The sequence below is a fragment of the Rhinatrema bivittatum genome, chromosome 1 (genome assembly GCF_901001135.1).
Source record: "Rhinatrema bivittatum chromosome 1, aRhiBiv1.1, whole genome shotgun sequence".
Taxonomy (NCBI): Eukaryota; Metazoa; Chordata; class Amphibia; order Gymnophiona; family Rhinatrematidae; genus Rhinatrema; species Rhinatrema bivittatum.
In genome coordinates, this window is record NC_042615.1 from 703209277 (window position 1) to 703229799 (window position 20523).

General features: G+C 43.1%; 1 protein-coding gene across 6 annotated transcripts in view; it reads right to left on the reverse strand.

Annotated features, from left to right (window-relative positions):
• MAST4 (microtubule associated serine/threonine kinase family member 4) overlaps window positions 1-20523 on the reverse strand; it is a 963205-nt gene that overhangs the window by 54023 nt on the left and 888659 nt on the right. For all 6 annotated transcript variants that reach the window (XM_029575919.1, XM_029575908.1, XM_029575928.1 and 3 more), the window contains 5 exons: window positions 15050-15215; window positions 5476-5577; window positions 3053-3175; window positions 2669-2781; window positions 39-166 (listed from right to left, as the gene is read on the reverse strand). In XM_029575919.1, the coding sequence (XP_029431779.1) occupies window positions 39-166; window positions 2669-2781; window positions 3053-3175; window positions 5476-5577; window positions 15050-15215 (632 nt within the window). The remainder of the gene's footprint in view (window positions 1-38; window positions 167-2668; window positions 2782-3052; window positions 3176-5475; window positions 5578-15049; window positions 15216-20523) is intronic.

The following is a 20523-nucleotide window of genomic DNA, read 5'->3' on the forward strand; positions in this document are numbered from 1 at the left end:
ACTTTTGGGGCTGCACAACCCTAAGAGATTTCACTTACATTTCTGAAAATTCTGAACTCCAGCTTAAGGGTTCCACAGCTGGCAAAGTCACAGCTTTTGCTTTAGTTCCTACATCTTCTTTCTCTTCTCCTTGACTCTGCATTATTCGATCTATGCTACTAAAAACCTGTTAGAGGAAGAAACAGATCAATAAATTCACTTGGTAATTGTGGGAAAAGTATATTTCATACTATTGTGTCATACTCCATATTTCTTATACAAATCCATTCATTTATTTTTCTCATTTTACTGTGTGAGCTTTGACACTTAAAAAAAAATCAATTTACCATTAATATGCTGCTGAGTTTCAAGTCTGGGAACCATGTTCATCTTAGATTCATTTTTGACCTTTGGGTCAATTAAAATGTAAACAGACATAGATTAAATGGATTTATCATAAGGATGAGGGGCTATAAGGTGAACACAGAAGTAAAGAAGTTTGCTTGGCTTCAAATGCACATCTATTGGTGACCTTGCAATTGCATAAGCTTTCCCTTCTCAAACGGGCTCCTTTTTCTCTCTCTGTAAGATTTGAGTTTGGGTGTTTTAATTGCCTTGTTATTGCATTTGTTAAAAAATGAAAATACATAGCGTTCATCATACTTCACGTCACTGACCTTGCCTTTCTTTTAAGCTAGCCCAGGACCTAGAATGTGCAGATAAGCACATCTATGTAACCTTTAGAAAGATCTGTAAGGAGTTCCCAGCATTGAGGCTAGAACCCAAAACAACAATGAAGAATAATTTTTTTGTTCAGAAAATAACTAAGCATTTCAGGACATTCAGCTAATCAGAACATTTAACTAGCTAAGCACTAATTACTAGTGGCTTTCTTCCATTATATTCCATGAGAAAAATGCTTAGTAAATAGGGACCTAAAGGAACAATGTACTACTTAAAGTATATTAATGCAGGCACAAGTGTTAATATATATTGAGTGCATACATTATCAACTGCAAGCTGTTAATGCACATAAGCTGTTAATAAACATAAATTAGCTTGCAATAGTTTTAATGGGAAATCTATACTAATGAGGTAATGAGATGCAAAAGTATGCAAAATAGCTCATTATCTATTAGCGCAACAAAAATGTACACGCATTAAAATGTTCAAACTGCATCATGAATGCATTAATGCAAATAATGTTACTATACATGTAGTTACATTTTTACGATACCGTGCACTTCTACTTATGTACTTTACCGCCTGTGGTAATGTCTGCTTCATTTGCATCTCATTAACACTGTTGTTAATATGCACAACATACATCATGTTTAAGTGAATTAACACACTGTGGGTAAAACAGTGATTTAAGTGCAGCGACAAGGCTTTTACAAGATTGCCCGCTTGATATGCAGGTGAACTTAGGCGCTTATGTTGTGTTTGCATGTAAGTTTACCAGGAGTAATGGAGGCCTTTCTTTGGGCAGATGTGAGGCGGGGCCTTTGGACTTAGGCACATATTTTTGGGTCCTAAAAGGTATGCATGTGAACTTCCAAGAAAATATTCTGGACACGTTTTAGTATTTGTAAGTGTGTGCGGGTAGATTTGGAGGAATATTTTTCAAAGCAGACCCGAGGTGCCCAAGTCCACTTTGAAAATTGGTGTAACCTAACTCGCATTTTTTTTTCCGGCCTGCATGCATTTCTTATGTGGACTGTTTGAAAATTACCCTTTAAATGCATAGAGACTCCTCCGAAAAGCCGAACAGAAAAAACAAACATTGCAGTAGGATATGTTTCGCCGAGGGGGATGAGCTTGGAGGATGAGCTTAACGTGAAAGAATCTACACAAGCCCAGAAAGCTTTCAAATTTCTTCTATTACAACAAAATTGTATCCTGCATGCACTGTGCATCGCTTCAGGCATACACCTCTGCCAGGCCATACAACTGCACTAATTAAAGACAGGACCTCAGAGGTGCTACTTTGATGCTTTTGAAGGTTGTGACACCTTTTAAAGGACCAACAAACAGAATGTGGTAGTGCATGAGTTTTCGAAAACACACAGCTCTTTTACTTTGGATAACAAGCTTGTATATGAGAATACCTTTTTGTTGGTTTCATTAAAGGCACCATAAATCTCCAAGGATGCTTAGTATCCTCCCGGATCACTAGGGCTACAAGAACTCTGTACTACACCTGCTAACTCTGACATTCTCAGATGCCCTCTCACCCAATACCTCTGCATCCCTGACAGAAATCATGCTCAGAAAAGTAAAGCAGCAAAACCAATGTGGCATGAAGTGATAACCAAATAACAGATCAATATAACGAAAATAAAGCTTATTAAAACATAGGAGAAAAATAACACTAAAGGTTATGCTGATAACGAGCCTTAAAAGAGCTCCAGTTCTGGCGAACTGCTTGCATCAGGGGAAATTCCAAAAAGTATTTGAAACATACTCACAATGCTTATTTAAAAATTTATAGCTGCCTCATTCAATTAGCATTGTTCTAAGGCGGATAACATAAATAATTCGACAACGTCAATGGAGAGGGGACAAAAATGAAAACGAGAGGAAGAATGGCTCACGTCTTCCTGCCAGGCTAAAAAGGCTACATAGTACTGAGATCTATACAGCCGCTTGAAGACTGCCTACTGCATTACCTTCTGTGGCTTTTACTTACTTTGGAAAATCTATGGGAACACGAGGAGAACTGCCTGATTTCCAGGCTGAAATCTTCATCATTGGTGTCATCCTCCTCTTCGGTTTCCATGTGATGGTACTTCTCGGAGCGAGCTGCGGGCCAAGAAAATTCTGCGTCAGAGCCTCAAATCATGCATCAGACTCACAGCTTCAACATGCGACAGAAGGCCGGATGAGACCAACCTCTTACCGCGCTTGCAGTGCTAAAAGTACCATATTTTAATGAATTTGGGTTTAACAAACAAATACACTTAAAAAAAAAAAAATCAAAAGCATACATGCTAGCACCAGAAGGAACAACGAAAAGGACAAAAAGAATTATTTATAACATTTTTACTTTTTTTTTTTTTTTTACCGTACTTACTGTCAAAATAACTAGTGTCATCCTCAGACTCCAGCTGTGGAATGAACTCTGCTTTTTGTCTCAGTAACCCATTCCAGTCTAAGGTGCTAAAGAATTGGTGTTGTTTTACTTCATGGGCACCACCTGGGGGAGCAAGAGAAAAAACACACACGTGTGGTCTGAGAAAGAATTCAATGACTGAAGGCCTCATTCACCAACGCCCAAATCTTTTAAGCGTAAAATCTGGGAGATACGTGTGTGGCCGGGCCGTGCGTATTTTTAGAAACAGCCGGGCCATGCGCATATCTCCCAGTACACGCAGATATGATGGGCCATTGAAAAGGGGCAGGCTGGGGGGGGGGGGGGGGGCCGGCCAGGACAGCGCATTAGACGCTGTCCCGGGGAAGCGTGTGACGGCAGTTACACTCCGAAGGAGCAGTAAGAAAGAAAACAAAAATACTTACACTAGCTTGCTAGGGGTCGGGGAGGAGAGGGGAAAAGGGAGGCAGAGTAGGAAGGGATATAGGGAAGTGCCCTCCCAGTCTGCTCCTTAATTTGGAGCGGACTGGGAGGGAACTGGGAAAATCCTACTCAAGTCACCAAGCGTATTTTTGTAAAATCCCTCCCGTTGCACGCGTGTGATGCCACCCGCCCGCATGTGTGCGCCGATATTAAAATCGGTCGCGCATGTGCTCACATGCATTGGATTTTATAGCATCCGCGCAGCAATGCGCGCATGTTATTAAATCAGCGCATCCATGTGCGCCCACAGGTTTTTACATTCGACGACCCCCAAGCTTTTTAACCCTAGACAAAAAAATGGGAAAAAGCTACAGCAGCTCAGGCCCTTAATTCTACAAGACCGAACTCATAGGGAATATGGGAATGAATATAATGTAAAATGTTCATGTAACTTTCCACCTGTACAACACTCAACTTTATAACATAGTACAGTACTTACTAAGCTGCATTACAATTGATCGATAATGTACAATTTAAACAGCATTAGCCACAACATGAATACCCAATTTAGTAAAGGGCGTTAAAGTGAATCAAAGTGATTTAATGAATCTGGCATTAAAATCAAAATTAACATGCAAGTGTTTACACTGGTGATAATAATGCATTGGTGTTACCACCACTGGTAACATGAGACTCAATAGGGGCTCTGATCTTCCCTTCCCCTGTTAAGCAATCAGTGCCCCTCTGGACAGTGGATCCTACCATCCCCCTAAGGGCTGAACTGCCCCCTTCACCATGAGTCAGTAGGAAGACTCCCTGGGCCTTAATTCCTACACCTTATGATATCCAGCAACTAATGCGGGACCCAGCCCTCCTCCCATCCCAGAACAAGGGAGAGGTCGGGGGGGATCATCCCCATGAGGGCTGCTTCGGAACCTGGAAGGGAGGCTAACACTCGAGGAGAGCGGCTTCAACCTTTGGGGGTTTGGGGACTAAAGGCTCAATGGGGGTGAGGGGATCATTACCATGGGGGAGGGCTGTGGGGCAGTGCTAAGGCCTGGAGATGCCACTTTAGCTCTTCAGCGCTCGAGGAAGGCGACATCCTCCCAAGGTGTAGTTAAGTTTTTGCATTACTGGGTATGTTATGCATCAATTTATATGCAACACCAGTCATGAATATTTTTCTCTTATGTTTAATAGTAATGCATGCATTACCATTCACGCTCTTTGGTAAACAGGTCCCATAGTTTGGCAAGCTCTTTGCCACTAAGTGATTCGGTAGCAGAAGATAATAAAAAGCAAGTTTTATTACAAGACTAGAAACTATATCAGGAAAAACCTGACAAACAGCAATAGGAGTAACGGGGAATGGAGAAGCGCAACAGAAAAGAGAAAAACAGGAAAGCGGGGGTGAAAAGGGTCACTTTGGAAAGAGTATTTTCACATGGGAATGGAAGGAGCTAGTTCCACCACATGATGGACCATCAAGATAAAGAAAGAGAGACAGGATTAGCTCAAGGAAGAGGTAGAGAGGTTTATAAGAAGAGGGACTGGGGCGTTGGGTGGGTGGTGGAAAGGGTAGGATTAGACAGAGAGAGCAGAGATTGCCAAACAATTCCATTCAAAACAGGATGGCACAGTGTTGGGAAATTTGCCCCCCCCAAAACTTCACGACAAGTTTATTTTATGACTTTTATGGTAATCATGGAGAGTCAGCCTGGCCGGCTTCACGCTGCTGAAGGTAAACATGGCGCCAAGGTCTGCTGATCTCTGACTTTGCCTCATAGGTGGGGGGGGGGGTAGAAACACCAGAAGATGAGGCCCCCAGACCCACACACTTGCAATTTAAGTGCACCACAGTGGCACATCTCTTCCCTCACCCTAAAATATGAGAGAGAGAGCATGGGGCGAGGCCACAACAAGCAGGAACAACACTGCTAATTGCTAGGATGCCAAACAGTGCTACAAAAGGGAGACTGTACCTGTTCCAATTCTCTCTAAAGGATTCTGCTTGAGCAGTAAGGTAATAAGATCCTGCGCATCAGAAGGTGGAGCTTCATCCTTTTCAGGCCAGTTTATGTCATCTGCAGCGACAGCATGTTTGTAAATGCAAAAGAAAACAAACATTATTGTTTCTGTCTCGTACCATGTGAATGGTTATAATTGGTAAAACTACTAGTTTTATTTATTTTTTTTGGAAGGGGGGGAGCGGTGATAGGGGGAAGGGGGATAGGATTATTTATTTAACAATGTTATATACTGTCGTTCCAACTCAAGATCACAATGGTTTACAAAATAACATTCATAATAGTAGAAAGCAAATCTGACACATCTCAGGTGCAGTATTCTATTATAATCAAGACTACTTATTAAAATAGGATGTACATGTTACAGGGACCATATTTAACAGCTAATTTTCACAGCTAATATTAACAGCTAATACATCTTTATTAGTACATTAAACTAATCCATAGGTTAACCCCATAGCTTCCTTCTGCTTCCAGACAAACTGGATTCAACCTCTATTTGAGCCATGGCACCATGAGACTTCATTGATCAGCACAGAGAGGAGGTTTCATTTTATAACCCCTTCTCCCTTTCTCAGCAATATAGCCCAGTCATCACAGAACCCAGCATGTGTACACTAGTAGGCTAAGCAATGGTTGTGAGTGCAGCCTCCAGGACTGTGTGTGTGTGTGGTGTGTGTGTCTTAAATTCAGCTAAAACATTCAGAATTTTCATTCCTCTGCTGGCACACATGGAAATAGTGAAAAATGACCTGCGCTAATTTCAAAGCACGAAGACGCTGCTTTTATCTAGAGGTCAGCTTGGGTTGAAATGAGAGACATTGCCTCACTTCAGATGCTATCAGCAGCTGCTTTTACAAGGAGTTAGGGCAATCCAGGACCTTTGGATAGAGCACCTGCCTCTTCAGTAAAGGCTACTCAGAATTCTGCTCATGGAGGTAAAAAACTTAAGATAAGGACATTTTGTTTTCCACTTGCGGCTGAATAATAATTTCGGGAAGCAGCTGTGTTCTAGTATTGGTATCTGTTATCTAAACTCTAGAACAATCCACACATTTAGTTTCCATATATTTTAACCTTTAAAGTGTATGACGACTCATTTACAGGCAAATTTTAAAATGAGCGCACCCATTCACGCGTGTATCGCACGTGAGCAGAGATCAGCTAGAATTGTAAATCATGCGTGCACTGGCATGTGTATAATTTAGAATAAGTCTACTGCACTTAAGTATTCTCCTAATTTTAAGAGGTTACTCAAGCAATCCTACTTCGTGTATCTTTCATAGTACTTTGCCGGCTTTAACAGGCGTAAGTAAGCAGATTTTAAAACATGCTCGTGCGAGGGCCATTCCCAGTTTCCCCAGTCAATCTGAAGTCATCCAGACCCTGCTAGTTGTTCATCTTGCATGCCCCCTGGACCCCTCCCCCTCCCCTGTCATATAAGCCCTAAAACATGATTTCAGCAGTACATATATGGAGCTAATAAGCCACTGTGCGCTGCAGCCTCCAGTTTTAAAATATGGAGTTATGTGCCTAACTGTTGGCCCTGCCCCAAAACCTCTATACCCCACCCCTTTCCCACCTGCTTATTTTTGGCTCACGTACACACATATATGCACATAAAACACGGCTTTTAAAATCCACATTGCTCATGCGCGGCCCACATATTTGCAAATATGGGCACTTTTGCATGAGCAACGCTTTTAAAATCGACCCCTCAGTGCATTGTACAATGAACTTGTCAAGCCTAAACTTCAGAATGCATGCACACGTGTTGTGCAATTTTTACAAGATATCCCATGTGGCCTATTTAAGAATAGCACCTGAAGAGCAAACTTAATATCGTGCTCCAAGTCAGATCCTGGGCACCATGATTTACTGGCAGGAATGGTTTCCAGAGTTTAAACTAAAAAGCGGAGAATATTTTAACTTCTTTCCCCTTGCTGGTTGGGCTGGTTTGGTCTGAAGATGCACCCAGATTCCCAGCTGGCTGGGGCTTAGAAAGGAAGTCCCCATCGAGCCGCAGCCTTTCAGTACTCTCTCTCGCGCTCAGTGGCTGTAGTACTAGGCTATCCTATCCTTCCCCTCTCAAGACCCAAATAAATAATCTCTGTGATGCACTCAAAGTCCATCAGTCAGGGTGTGCTGAAGCCCCAAATCTGAACCTTCTATGTAATGATGAGCAGAAATGCCACCAACTCTTAGAGCAGGCAGAGTTTTCATTTATACAATGTAGTGGGTAGTTAAGAAAAATATGACACCACTTAATTAAATGGGCTTGCATGCAAAAAAAGTGCTGGTTATTTTCAATTAACCAAGAAAATCAGAATTTTCTTGGGAAAATTATAACAAACAGCCTGTTGATGCCAGACTGCTATAAAGTCATTGGCCAAGTATGAGAGCAGTTCAGCTCCTGACAAACCTCCTGTCCCAGTGAGTCATGCTGACCTGTGCTGGCTCGCATCAAAACCTGAGCCAGGCTGGGCAGGCCCAGAACAGTTGGGAGGCAGGTTACAGCTGGCTCAGAAAGCCGGTCACAAATCTGAGCCAGGCCAGTCTAACAAGAACTGGCACCTAAAATGGGTTCAGATGGATCGTCAATATTTTGTTGTAGCAATGCAATATGGACCATGCAGGGGGAATGGCCCATTAATGCTTTATATGTACTTGCCAATAAATAGGCAATTTTAAATAATTTCATGCTAATTTTAATGGACGGTTGTAGAACCACATAAAAAGCTGCCAGCACCAAAAAGCTTTGCCAAGGAAACCAGCAAAGATGTTTTCTGCTAGGAGAAAAGGGCTGGGCTAAAGGCAGCGAAGGAGGGAATACAAACATAACTGAAAATGCAAAGTAAATATTTTTTGACATCAGGGGAAATTTATAACAAACCCAGTGAACCATATGCAAAAACAATTTCAAAAGGTACATTCAAAATGCATCATCTTATTGGAAGTAGAAGTCTGGTTTCTCACAAATCTGAGGGCTAACTGAAGAACTGTATGAATGCCAGAGATTGCAAAAAAAAAAATAAAAAAAAAAAAAATATATATATATATATGAACTGTTTCCATGTTTGTCAGCCTGCAGCTTCCACTGCAGCTTGAACTGGATTTGGAAAACAACACATGAATATGCACTGCTGCCGTAAGGCATAAAGAACAAAGCCAGCATTTGCTGCTTGCCTTAATTAAACAGTTGATTCCCCCCTTTGCCGCTCAGGCCTTGGCGTATCACATCAGAAAACACCAGGCTCAGAAAGCCATAAAACGACTGGGATAAGGTATAAAAGGGACCATGCACCATCCACAGCTCAGACATCCACCCCCTTTCGAGGTTTCCAATCTTGGAGCGGAAGGGTGGCAAACATGATAAAACGCTTGCAATACAAGAAGTAGGGAATGTTTTTCTTTTTCAAAAAAAATTTTTTTTTCAGGGAACCTGTTAAGGAGCCAAGGAACTGATTAGGCAACCATCAGCGGCAGAATGTCATTCTGATGACAAACCTTTGGCATTAAAATGGAGAACCATCTATGCATCTGGGAAATTTATGGAAACAGCGGGAAGAATAGCGAGGGATGCTGTTTAATTATCATCTAGTTTTGCCACAAGCTGCATGACAATGGCTAGGGTCATCCTGCAGGTTAAGATCTGAAAGGTTATTGAATTTTAAATGAAAGACGAACAGCTGTTACAGAAATAACACGACACTATAACCACCACCACTGAAATCATTAACAATCTGTGAATCAAAGTTGTTTCCTTCTCCTCCCCACTATTTATTATGGGGTAGGGATTGCCTTCGAGTTTTATTACATTGCTATTAATTCCTTCATTGTGCCATTAGCTATTTCTCTATTTATGCCAATGTTTTTTTAACCATTTCTTCCCCAGTGTATTTTCCTTGTTAAAAAAAAAAAACTGAAAAGCTTACTTTTGAGGAAAAATCACATCTCAATTGTTTGAGTTTTTCTTTTTTTTAATAATGACATATAACAAATATCTATAGTAGGAGTCGGCAACTCTGGTCCTCAAGAACCACAAACAGGCCTGGTTTTCAGGATATCCACCATGAATATGCACGATATAAGAGTTGCATACAATGATAGCAATGCATGCATATCGCTCTCATGTATATTCATGGTGGATATTCTAAAAACCTCTTGGGTGGCTATTGGGGCCCGGAGTTGGCCACCCTTAGACTATAGTTTATTCCTGAATTCTGTGTCCAAGCATCATTTATTTTGCAAAATTTGCTACATAGCTTAATTTTATTCTAGTGATTCTGCTAGGGATTCTTTTTTTTAATTAGCACAAGCAAATGAATATGTTAAATATTTTAGTCCAGCCTTAGGAGAGTAACACCAGCACAATTTGTTTGTAAATAATTCAGATGGAGGGCAGAACATATAAAATCATTAAGGCTTCTTTTATTGTTCCCATTTTTATTTCCATTCTAAAGTAAGTGTTTAAAATTATCAAATGGGCCTCCGTTTTGAACAAGTTCCACAGAGCACGGACCCATGGAGAGTCAACGCATGACAGAGGCAGATCGAACTGGGAGGTGTCCAGGTCTTAACTACAGCCAGCATACTGTCAGACAACTGTACGTGCACATTCAGCTCTTTCAGTGTCCGTGATATAATCTATAAATGCAGCATAAACCAAGCCCACAGAAGGTTTAAGGAAGTCTTTAAGCTAGCAGGGTAGTCATAACAACTTTTTTCCCAAAACAGTGTAAAATTTCAAGAACAAGCTGCAACAAAACAGAAAAGCAGCACAGAAATTAGATCAGAAGGAGAATTAAAAGCAACAGGCTCCTTTTATGAGGGTCATATTATTGTCTGTGTGTGGGTGGGATAAAGTCTGCATGAATCTTTCCCCTCAATTTTCTAAGCAAGCTAATGAGAATAAGGGCCGGATTTTAAAAGCCTTGAGCGCACTGGGCCTATTTTAGAAAGGCCCGGCCACGCGCGTAAGTCCGGGTGGGGTCAGAGGCTCCCGGCACAGCGGCCATTTACTGCTGTGCCGGGGGATTGCGGGCAGGCAGGCTTCTGGCGCGTGCAACAGGTAAAATAAAGGTCGGGGGGGGGGGGGGTGTCTAGGTGAGGGCTAGGGGGGCGGGAGGGTAGGTTAGGGTTTGGGAAGTTCCCTGCCAGGCCACTCCGATTTTGGAGCGGCCTGGGAGGGAATGGGGGAAGGCCGAGGGGTTCGGCGCGCACAAGTTGCACAATTGTACACCCCCCTTGAGCGCGCCGACCCCCGATTTTATAACATGCGCGCACTTGCACGCGCCTGTTATAAAATCAGGCATCCATGTGTGCGCTGCAGGTAGCGCACACACATGGACGCCCGCATGCACATTTTAAAACCTACCCCTAAGTTTGCTTTAAAAATTTGTGCATAGGGAGGGTAACTTTCAAACAGGGGCACACACTTCACGCATGCATTGGCTCGCATCCAGGTATGAGGTCATTTTAGAACTTGCGGGGTCGATTTTAAGACCCGCGCATGCACATCCATGTGCGCGCGGTTCCCGGTGCGCACATGAGTGTGCCAATTTTATAACACGCATGCGCACTAGCGCATGTGTGTTATAAAATCCGATGGCTGCCCACATGTGTGCCTGATTTTAAAATCTGTGCACACATGTGCAGGCAGCCCGTGACCTGCAAGCATGGGGGGGGGGGGGATTTTATAAGCAACGCGAGGCGACGCAATCAGCCGGTTTCCAGTTCCCTCCCAGTCCGGTCCAATTAAGGAGCGGACTGGGAGGATACTTCCCTAACCTTAACCCTACCCTTCATACTTTTTCCCCTCTCCTCCCCGACCCCTAACCTAACCCTACCTAACCCCTAATTTTTTTATTTTAATACTTACTGCTCCTCTGGAGCAGAAGTATCTTCCGCGCCCCAGCAGCTTCCCTGGGACAGCTGTCTCTCTTGTAAAATATGTAGCTGTCTCTCTTGTAAAATATGCGTGGTGTGCTTGTGGCCCTTTTAAAATCTGGCCGTGCATGGGTATATTCGCAGCTTATAAAATAGCCTGGCCGCATGCACGTGTGTCAAATTTTAAGTGGGAATTTGGGCTCGCAAATCCTGCTTCTACCGCCTAAGTCAGGGGATTTTAAAAGGGGCGCGCGCCCTTGCTATTCCCGGTTTACCAGTTTGCCCAGTTAACAGCTAGGTCCGTCCAGCCACACCTGGTTTGGTAGCCAACACTTCTCCAAGTTATCCCAGACCCTTTAAACCCCTCAGAAATGGCTCGCTCCTTTTACTTTATGACTTACACGTCATCCACAGCAGAAGTAAATTTATGCAGCAGGGGACCTCGGCACATGCTGGCACCAAAACATCTACGCCCTGCCCAGACCACACCCCACCCGGTTTTGGAAACGTTTGAGATGTGGGCGCCATGGCATTTACGGGCATACAGAAGCACCTTGGTTGGTGCGAGTAAGATTGACTTCTTTATACATCTCCTGATGTGTGCGCTGGGCTTTTAAAATTCACCTTTGAGTGCTGGAGTACATGCACAAACCCAGCTGCTGTAACAAAGGTGTAACTTGTGCAAGTGAACCTACAGGCATAGCTTTTAAACTCCACCCTTCAGAACACCTCTTGCCAGTTCGTGTAAAAAATATGCGCCGACTTTTCCGCAAACTGAGCCCCGGGTTACTTTTGGTACAGCCATTTACGGCCATAAAACCAGGTTTGAAAGCTCAGCCCTACATTTACAAATTAACGGGCCGATACAGTAAGGAGCGGTAGGAAGAGCTGCGTTAGTGCCGGGCGCACCCGCGTTTGCCGCACGCACAGTCCTGCTCACCTACCGCTCGATACTGTATTTAAATAGCTTGCAAATGCAAGCTGCGTCCAAGAAGCGTCTGTGAAGCGTTAGGCCCGCGCAGCCCATTTTACTGTATAGGCGCTTAATACAGCGCCTATACAATATCCTGGGTGCGCTGGTACCTGTCATTTCAAATGACGTTTGAAATGACAGGTACCAGGAAGTGGATCCCAACTTTAACCCATGAAAACCTAAAACCTAAAATCCCCTCCTCCTGAAGCGGCTCGACATGTACCAACTTACCTTTTGTTATTTTTCAGCCCTTTCAGCCTTCTCTGCCGTCCTCCAGAGGGGGCAGCCGGCGGCGAAAGCGGCTTGCAGCGGTCCCCCCCGCGCAGGTCCTGGTTCTCCTGGGAGCCAGCTCGACTTCTGGCTGACAGCTAACCCCCCCACCCCCCCAAAAAGACTGCTGAGTTACGGCCTTGGAAGCGAAGCGTACTTTCATGGGCTTGAGCGCCCGTCAATTTGGGCGCTCAAGCCCATGAAAGTACGCTTCGCTTCCAAGGCCGTAACTCAGCAGTCTTTTTGGGGGGGTGGGGGGGTTAGCTGTCAGCCAGAAGTCGAGCTGGCTCCCTGGAGAACCGGGACCTGCGTGGGGGGGTGGGGGGGGGGGAAACGCTGCAAGCCGCTTTCGCCGCCGGCTGCCCCCTCTGGAGGACGGCAGAGAAGGCTGAAAGGGCTGAAAGCAACAAAAAGTAAGTTGATTACATGTCGAGTAGCTTCGGGAGGAGGGAATTTTAGGTTTTTAGGTTTCCTTTTGGGGGAAAGTTTGCCGTCTACCCTTACCCCTGCCTCTTACACAGGGGTAGGGGTAGGCAGTAAATGAGCAGGTTAAACGCGCGGCTAAACTCTAGGTTAAAAAGGCGATAGTCGGGGCGCGTGTTACTGAATGGGGGGGAATAGCTAATCCGATCGTTTACATCTCATATACATGCCGCGGGCGGAAGGGGTTACGTGTTGATTTAAAGAGGCGGTAAGAATGGGTTAAAAGGGATAGTGAATCGTGGGTTGGGCTAACGTGGCCAAATTGTGAGTAAAAGGCGGGTTAGAAACAGGGTAACCGCGGCCGCACTTTACTGTATTGACCTGTGTGAAAGTAATTTCCAAACAGCCTGCATAGCAGTAAAGTCTGCGTAGGCACTGTATACACAGACTTTATGGAACATTTTTAAAGTGAACTTATTCATGCAAGTTTCCTTTGCAAATATTTGGGTAATTAGCCATGTACGTGCACACGTTCACCCTATATAAAATTACACAGCCTCTTCAGAGGTTTCTAGCGTGCACACTTAAAACACATAGGGCCTGATTAAAACTGGATTTCACACATGAAAATGCACCTTATCTATAGATGTGGGCTTTGCAAAATTGCTACAATACATGTCATCAAAATGTCAATAGGTTTTACCTGTGTTAAAAGCACTTAATAACGATAAATGGCTTTTGAAAATTGCTAGAATAGTATGTTACATTTACATGCTAAACGTCTTTTGAAAATTCAGTTAATACTTGTAAAATCAAAAAGAATTCAGTTATGTGCTGACTCAGCTCCCAGTAAGGCCTTTCCTCAGTATGCATAAAAGAATATGCAAAACCAGCTTGCAAGCACACTTTAATGTGCACTGAGCCCGAGTGAAATTTAGAACCAAGTTTACGCACATAGATGATTTTGAATGTTACTCCCGCAGACTGTAACTTTCCAAAGTGCGTGCATGTGCACATTTACGCGAGGGCGTCAGGGCGCAGCCAGAGATGTGGCAATTTTAGCACATTCATACATGGGATACAATAGCCTAAAAGTGCACATTTGTGTGTCTAATTTTTTTGTGCAAGTCCAGCAGCATAAACTGGCTTATGGACACGCAACTGCCTGTATTTTAAAACAGGCACGTGTCTAGCTAAAGACCAGCTTCACCAGTTCGGCCACCAGTTTGCCCAGTCTACAGCTAGGTTCTCCAAACCCACCCAGGTTCTTTAGCTTGCACTCACCCCAGTTAACTTGGACCCATCAAACTCCTCAGATGTCTGTAATTTTTATTTTTAAACTTACACCTTCTCCTTAGCAGAAGCAAAGTTTGCAGGCGCATCGCTTTGCCCCACCCTGGAACGCGCATGCCCCACCCCATACTATACCTCTTTTTCGGCCGATGCAAGATATTTGCACATCGGCACTTGTGTGCATATCTGTCCGCTTAATAAAATCAGGTAGACACACACACAGATGTGCACCCATTTCCCGATTTCAGCCTGCATCCAGCTTTTAAAATTCACCTTTAAGAGTTAACTATAATTAGATAGCTTTCCTCAATTTCTGAGGCACGTCTGATGGTGAAGAGACTTACCTTAAGAAGGCCCCCTTGTGTTAACAGCTTAAAGTATTACAAAAGATGTTTTTTTCCTTCTTTATTTAGATCTTTGTTATAATTTGGTGTTTCATGTACCCGATTCATATGGGAATGGTTCTAGATTTGATTTCAGTCATGTCTGAACAGTTGTCAGTTAACGGTAATTGATGCAATTGTTGTTAAAGTGTGATGAGGATACTATGTTTTCTACACTTGGAAATCTGTAATGAAGTCTTAAGTTACAAAAAATGTAGTTATGCTGAAATGGAATTTTGTCTAAGATGTGTTCTGCATAACTATTTAAAAGAACTTAGGTCTGCTTAGAGCCACTTACCACTGATGACCTGTCCAAATAGCTCCTCTGGTGTATCCCCAAAGAATGGCACACACCCAACCAGAAATTCATAAAGGATGATCCCCATGGCCCACCAGTCCACAGGCTTGCCATAACCTTGCCTCAGAATTACTTCTGGTGCTATGTACTCTGGTGTACCGCAGACCTTAAAAAAACAAAAACAAACAAACAAAATAAAAAACTCCTCAATTTGGTAACAAAGTTCTGCTAAAAAGAGAAGCCTAATTATCACTTTCAGTGCTATGTCGTTTGTTTGCAGTGCTGTCTGCTAAGACATGGCAGAAATCCATAGCAGATCCAGAGATTTGCTGAAGCTGGCCATAGATGTCCGATACAGGTCTAGGTAAGTCCACGGGTCATCACAAATGTTCACTATCGCTTCAGCATCTCTAAGGCAACCGAAGTGCTGTAGCAAGAAGCACTTTCTTCCATATCACTGGTTATATGTTGCTGTGCTGAGCAACATATAACCATGTCAACAGATGGCCTCTGCCCTTGAAAAAATGACTTCTACATTCATCTACAAATCGTACAACTATGAAGATGGGAGGGAGGGAAGACACAATGACTTAATAATGCCACAAGACTCCACATCACACACAAAATCTCTGCTCTAATGGTTTATTAACTAAAAATACACACAGATCCTTGTACACTACATTTAAGATGGGTTTACCTTAAGTAAGTTTTACAGTGAACAGATTGTGGGCAAATGGTAATGAGGCATGCTTAAAGGGAAATGGGCCATAGCTAGTATTTTAGCACCCTTGATTGTACCATGCATCAGGAGTTCCCAAAGTACTCTGCAGAGACCTCTGGATTCCTTATAATAACAGTTTTCCATTTGTCTTTCTCACAATCTCTCTTGCATACAATTAGATCGTTCATCTTACTAATAGACCATAATGCTGGGGGTGGGGGATGGAGAATTCTAAACCATCTGGAATGCCCCAGGAAAGGTGCCTGCACACGTACCAGTGGTCCCCAAATGTGAAGCATGAGACCCCCAAGCAAGTTTCATTATTAGTGTGACCACTTTTGCAAATTAATCCAGTTATGTATTCAAATATAGCTCAGGGATATTCATTCTGAATATCCTGAAAATCAGACCTCTTTTAAGGGAGCATGTGTGTGAATCACTGACAAGCAGCATACAAAAAGTACAGAACCTTAAAAAGGACACGTGCATGCACAGTCCTGTTACGTTTTCCAACCATACCATTACAATAAGCATAGGATTGTTTGTTTTCAATTCACAAATCAAGAGTATTAAAAGTAATATTTAAAAACTAGACACATGAGCAGCAATTAAAAATTGTCTTATTTCAAAGTTTTGGCCTTGGTTCTGAGGTTGGATGGTCTGCTAAAAGTTATGCACGTGAGTGTATGAGAGGGAACCTTCCTGAATATCATGTACAATCCATTGAGAGAATATCTCCAGGTGTTTGGCAATTTATGAAATTCAGGAATTTTGAAAACTTGAAGCATAAAAATGAAATCAAGGGTACAGCACTGGAGGGCTACAAACAAATCTGGTTTGGGGATATCTCAAAAGAGTATTAATGAGATACATTTTTATCCAATTGGGAAACTATGCTGAAATCCAGGCCTGTATGTGCCCTTCAAGGACTATTTATTTATTCATATTTCTTAATTGCCTACTTGCTTAGGCTCTAGGCAATTTACAATTTCATACATACATAATAAGACAGCACACAAAGAACAGGATATCAAAATAGGCATAAAACAATTTTCTTCAAACAGTTAAATTAAATACAATGAGTTAAAAAGCTAATAAAACAACTTAAAACCAGTTAAGATAACAAGTAGGTAAACCATTTCAGAAGCCTAAAAAATTAAGATATTAAATCGTAAAAGCCTGTTTAAATAAAAATGTTTTTAATAGGCTTTTAAAAATCTTGGAACATTCGGTCAACCTCATACTTTCAGTAAGAGTGTTCCACAATTCTGGTGTGGCGCTGGAAAAAGATCACTCACTTTTTTTCAACCAGGCGAGCTTGCTTTAATGAAGGTGCACTTTTAAACTTAATGCTTTTCAAAGCCACACAAACTCAGATTTTGTCAAATAAATAGCTCTTGCAATAAAATCCCATAGTACCTAACTATGATTATTTTGAAATGGCTATTTTTGTACATCATCGTTCTGAGCATGATTTCGTCAGTTCCAGGTTAGACTTCTGCAACCGGGAACATGATGATGAATTATTGGATGTGAAGCCATTTTTCAGCAATTTGAAAGGCTGTTTGAGACAGTAGTGGTATGTGAGAGACCGGTGTTTTCCAGTGTGTGAAAAAGGAGTAGCGGAGTCAGAATTGGTTATAAATAGATTGTTGGCGAGAGTTTTCCCTGATGAAGCCCGGGGTGCACGGGTGAAACAAGGATTCCTTATTGGATGAGTCCAGTGGATGGTGCCGACTTGTTTGTGAATACTGGAATAGGAAGAATTTAATGTGTGAACACGCTGTGAGAAGATTCTAAGGGATTGGAATTTGCTGCTTTCAAACATACTGAAGTGTAAAAGTGTATTATAAATATTGTACTTTCAGTGAAATCCAAATTGTATTTAAATTATCTGGATATTGTACAATATATGGTGTGAATTTTAGGGTGTGAGATTGAATGTGTTGGTTGTGAGGGTATGTATGTGTTAGAGCAGAGCTTTCCAAAGTGTGTGTCGTGACACTTTAGTGTGTCGCCTGCAGTGTGCCGCGCAAGCCCAGTGCACGTGACACACCGGCAAGTGGGAGCCAATGCGGCTGCCAGTGGACCTCATCCCACTGGCGGCTGAGCAGTGAAGTATCGCTGTGCTGTGTGCCGGAGACACACAGCAGGAAGATCGGCAGGGCCGTGGTGGAGCTCAAGTCACCACGGCCCAAAGAAAAAGGGTACGTCTAAACATGCAGGTGCTCCTCCTCCTTCCTGCCCGTGCGGCCCCGGAAGAAAAATGTTGCCGGAACCGCACGGGCAGGAAGGAGGAGCAGCATCAGCCGCATGCAGATGAGGAGCAGCGTTGTTGCAGCGGGCTGAGAAGAGGAGGCGGCCCGGTAGCAGGGTCCCCACCGCGGACTGGCCCGAGAAGATCAGGGCCGCTGCAGAGCCCATCCTGCAGCGACCCGTGAAGAAGAGGCCCAGAGGTAAGAGAGAGGATGAGGGCCCATAGAGTGCGTGTATGAAATGAGTTGAGAGATTTTGTGCGTGTATGAGATGAGTTGGGAGATTGTGTGTGGGAGTGAGGACCTGAATGTTTGCAGAGACAGCATGTGAGAGCCTGTGTGTGTGTGTGTGAGAGAGACAGCATGTGACAGTGAGAGCCTGTGTGTATGAATGATTGTATGAGAGAGAGCATGTGACAGTGAGAGCCTGTGCTTGAGCAAGATAGCATGTGGGAGTGAGAGAGAGACTGGGTGTGTGAGAGACAGCATGTGCAAGAGAGAGACTGTGTATGAATGATAGTATGAGAGAGAGCATGTGACAGTGAGAGCCTGTGCTTGAGCAAGACAGCATGTGGGAGTGAGAGAGAGCCTGGGTGTGTGAGAGTCAGACAGCATGTGCAAGAGAGAGACTGTGTATGAATGATTGTATGAGAGAGAGCATGTGACAGTGAGAGCCTGTGTGTGTGTGAAAGAGAGAGAAAGCATGTGAGAATGAGAACCTGAGGGAATAAGATAGATGGAGAGAAAAGAAATAGAAAAAAAGACAATATGTGAGGAATTGGCAAAAAAATAAGAAAGGGGAGGTGGAACAAAAAAGCCTGTGACCAACCAATTAGAAAACTAAGATCAGAAAGCAAAGGTAAAAAAGAAAAAAAATTACTTTTTACTGATTGGCACATGTAATCTTTGGTAATGTGCAAGAGTAGCACTTTCTCTATGCGGATCTCACAATGTAAGAGATCAACATGGAGGAAGTGGAAACCCATGGGGCTTGCACAGAGGAGGCAGCAGAATGGGCTTCAGTGCCAATAGCAGCAATCAGCGCCTCCCCAATAGTCATGTGGCATCAGTGACAGTGGCAGCAGAGGAATGAGAGAGGCTCCGAGGTTGCTGGCAAAAGAAAGAGAGGGGGTCTGCCTTTAGTGTGTGCATGTGTATGAATGGGAGTCTATCTGGGGGTGTATATGTGTGAATGAATGGGAGCCTGCATGAGGGTGTGTCTGTGTATGAGAATGAATGGGTGTCTTCCTGGGGTTTGTATGTGTGAGAATAGGTGCCTGCCTGTGTGTGGTGTATGTGTGTGTGTGAGAATGAATTGGTGCCTGCCTGGGGGTCTGTGTGTGTGAGAATGAATGTGTGCATGCCTGGGGCATGGTGAGGGAGTGGTGTGAAAATAAATGGGAGCTTGCCTGGGGGTCAGTTTCAGTGTGTGAGAATGACTGGGAGCTTGCCTGGGTGTGTGTGTTTGTGTGAGAATGATTGGGAACTTGCCTGGGTGTGTGTGTTTGTGTGTATGTGAGGGAGCCAGAGAGAGTGAGAGCATGAGTGTGTATGAGAAAATCCAGGGGAGTAAGAGTTTGTGTGGGGGGGGGGTGTGTGGAGGGGGAGAGAGTGTCTTAGAGCCTGAGAGTGTGTGAGAGCAAGAGGTTATGGTGGGTATAAGAGCATGGATGTGTATGTATGTGACAGTGTTTGTGTGAGAGAGAATGGACATGTGAGTATATGTGAGAGAGAGAGGATAACCTCCTAATCCTTGACAATATCAGGGTGACTGGAAATCAAGAGCTCCCATGTATGGACAGCAGGGGCTTTTTAAAATCCTTATTAGTTTTAATTATTGAGTATTATTTGATATATGTGCTGTTTTGAAACATTTTATTGGTGTTTGGGAAATTGTAAAAAATGTAAATGATTTTAATTAATAGAAATTCTATTTATTAGTAGTTTTAAAATATTCTTTTATTAGTATGGTTTTACTATTATAACTGATGCTTTATGTTTCTTGATTTTATTTGTTTTATGAGGAATGGTGGTTCTGTTTTTCCATTGTTAATACACAGAGTCTGGCTTCTTGGGGTTTCCATTTCAGTTTTTGCCTAATTTGTGCTCCTTTTTTTTGTTTTCTGTATTTGGTGAGGGTCTGTCTCTGCTCTGTGTGTGTGACCATGATGAGAGATTCTGCTAGCATAGGGATCTATAGCAATCTGGTTTGTTTTGTTTCCTCAGTAAGTGGTGGTGTATTGGTATTCTAGGACCCAGTGTAATATTTACCCTTGCTTTTTCACAGGTAGGGTTATTGTTGTTTGAGTCCTTGGTGTTATTACTGTTATGTTACAATGGGATTGCAGTATAGATTTTGAGTGTCTTTTTTGCGAGGTTTTGTGTTAGTTCACAATGTGCCTGGCAGTGGAAGGTGTTTGTGCTGCTGTTACTGTGAGGTGACACCAGAATTTGAAAATATCTTTTAGTATGATGAGCTGTAAGGGAAACATCCAAGC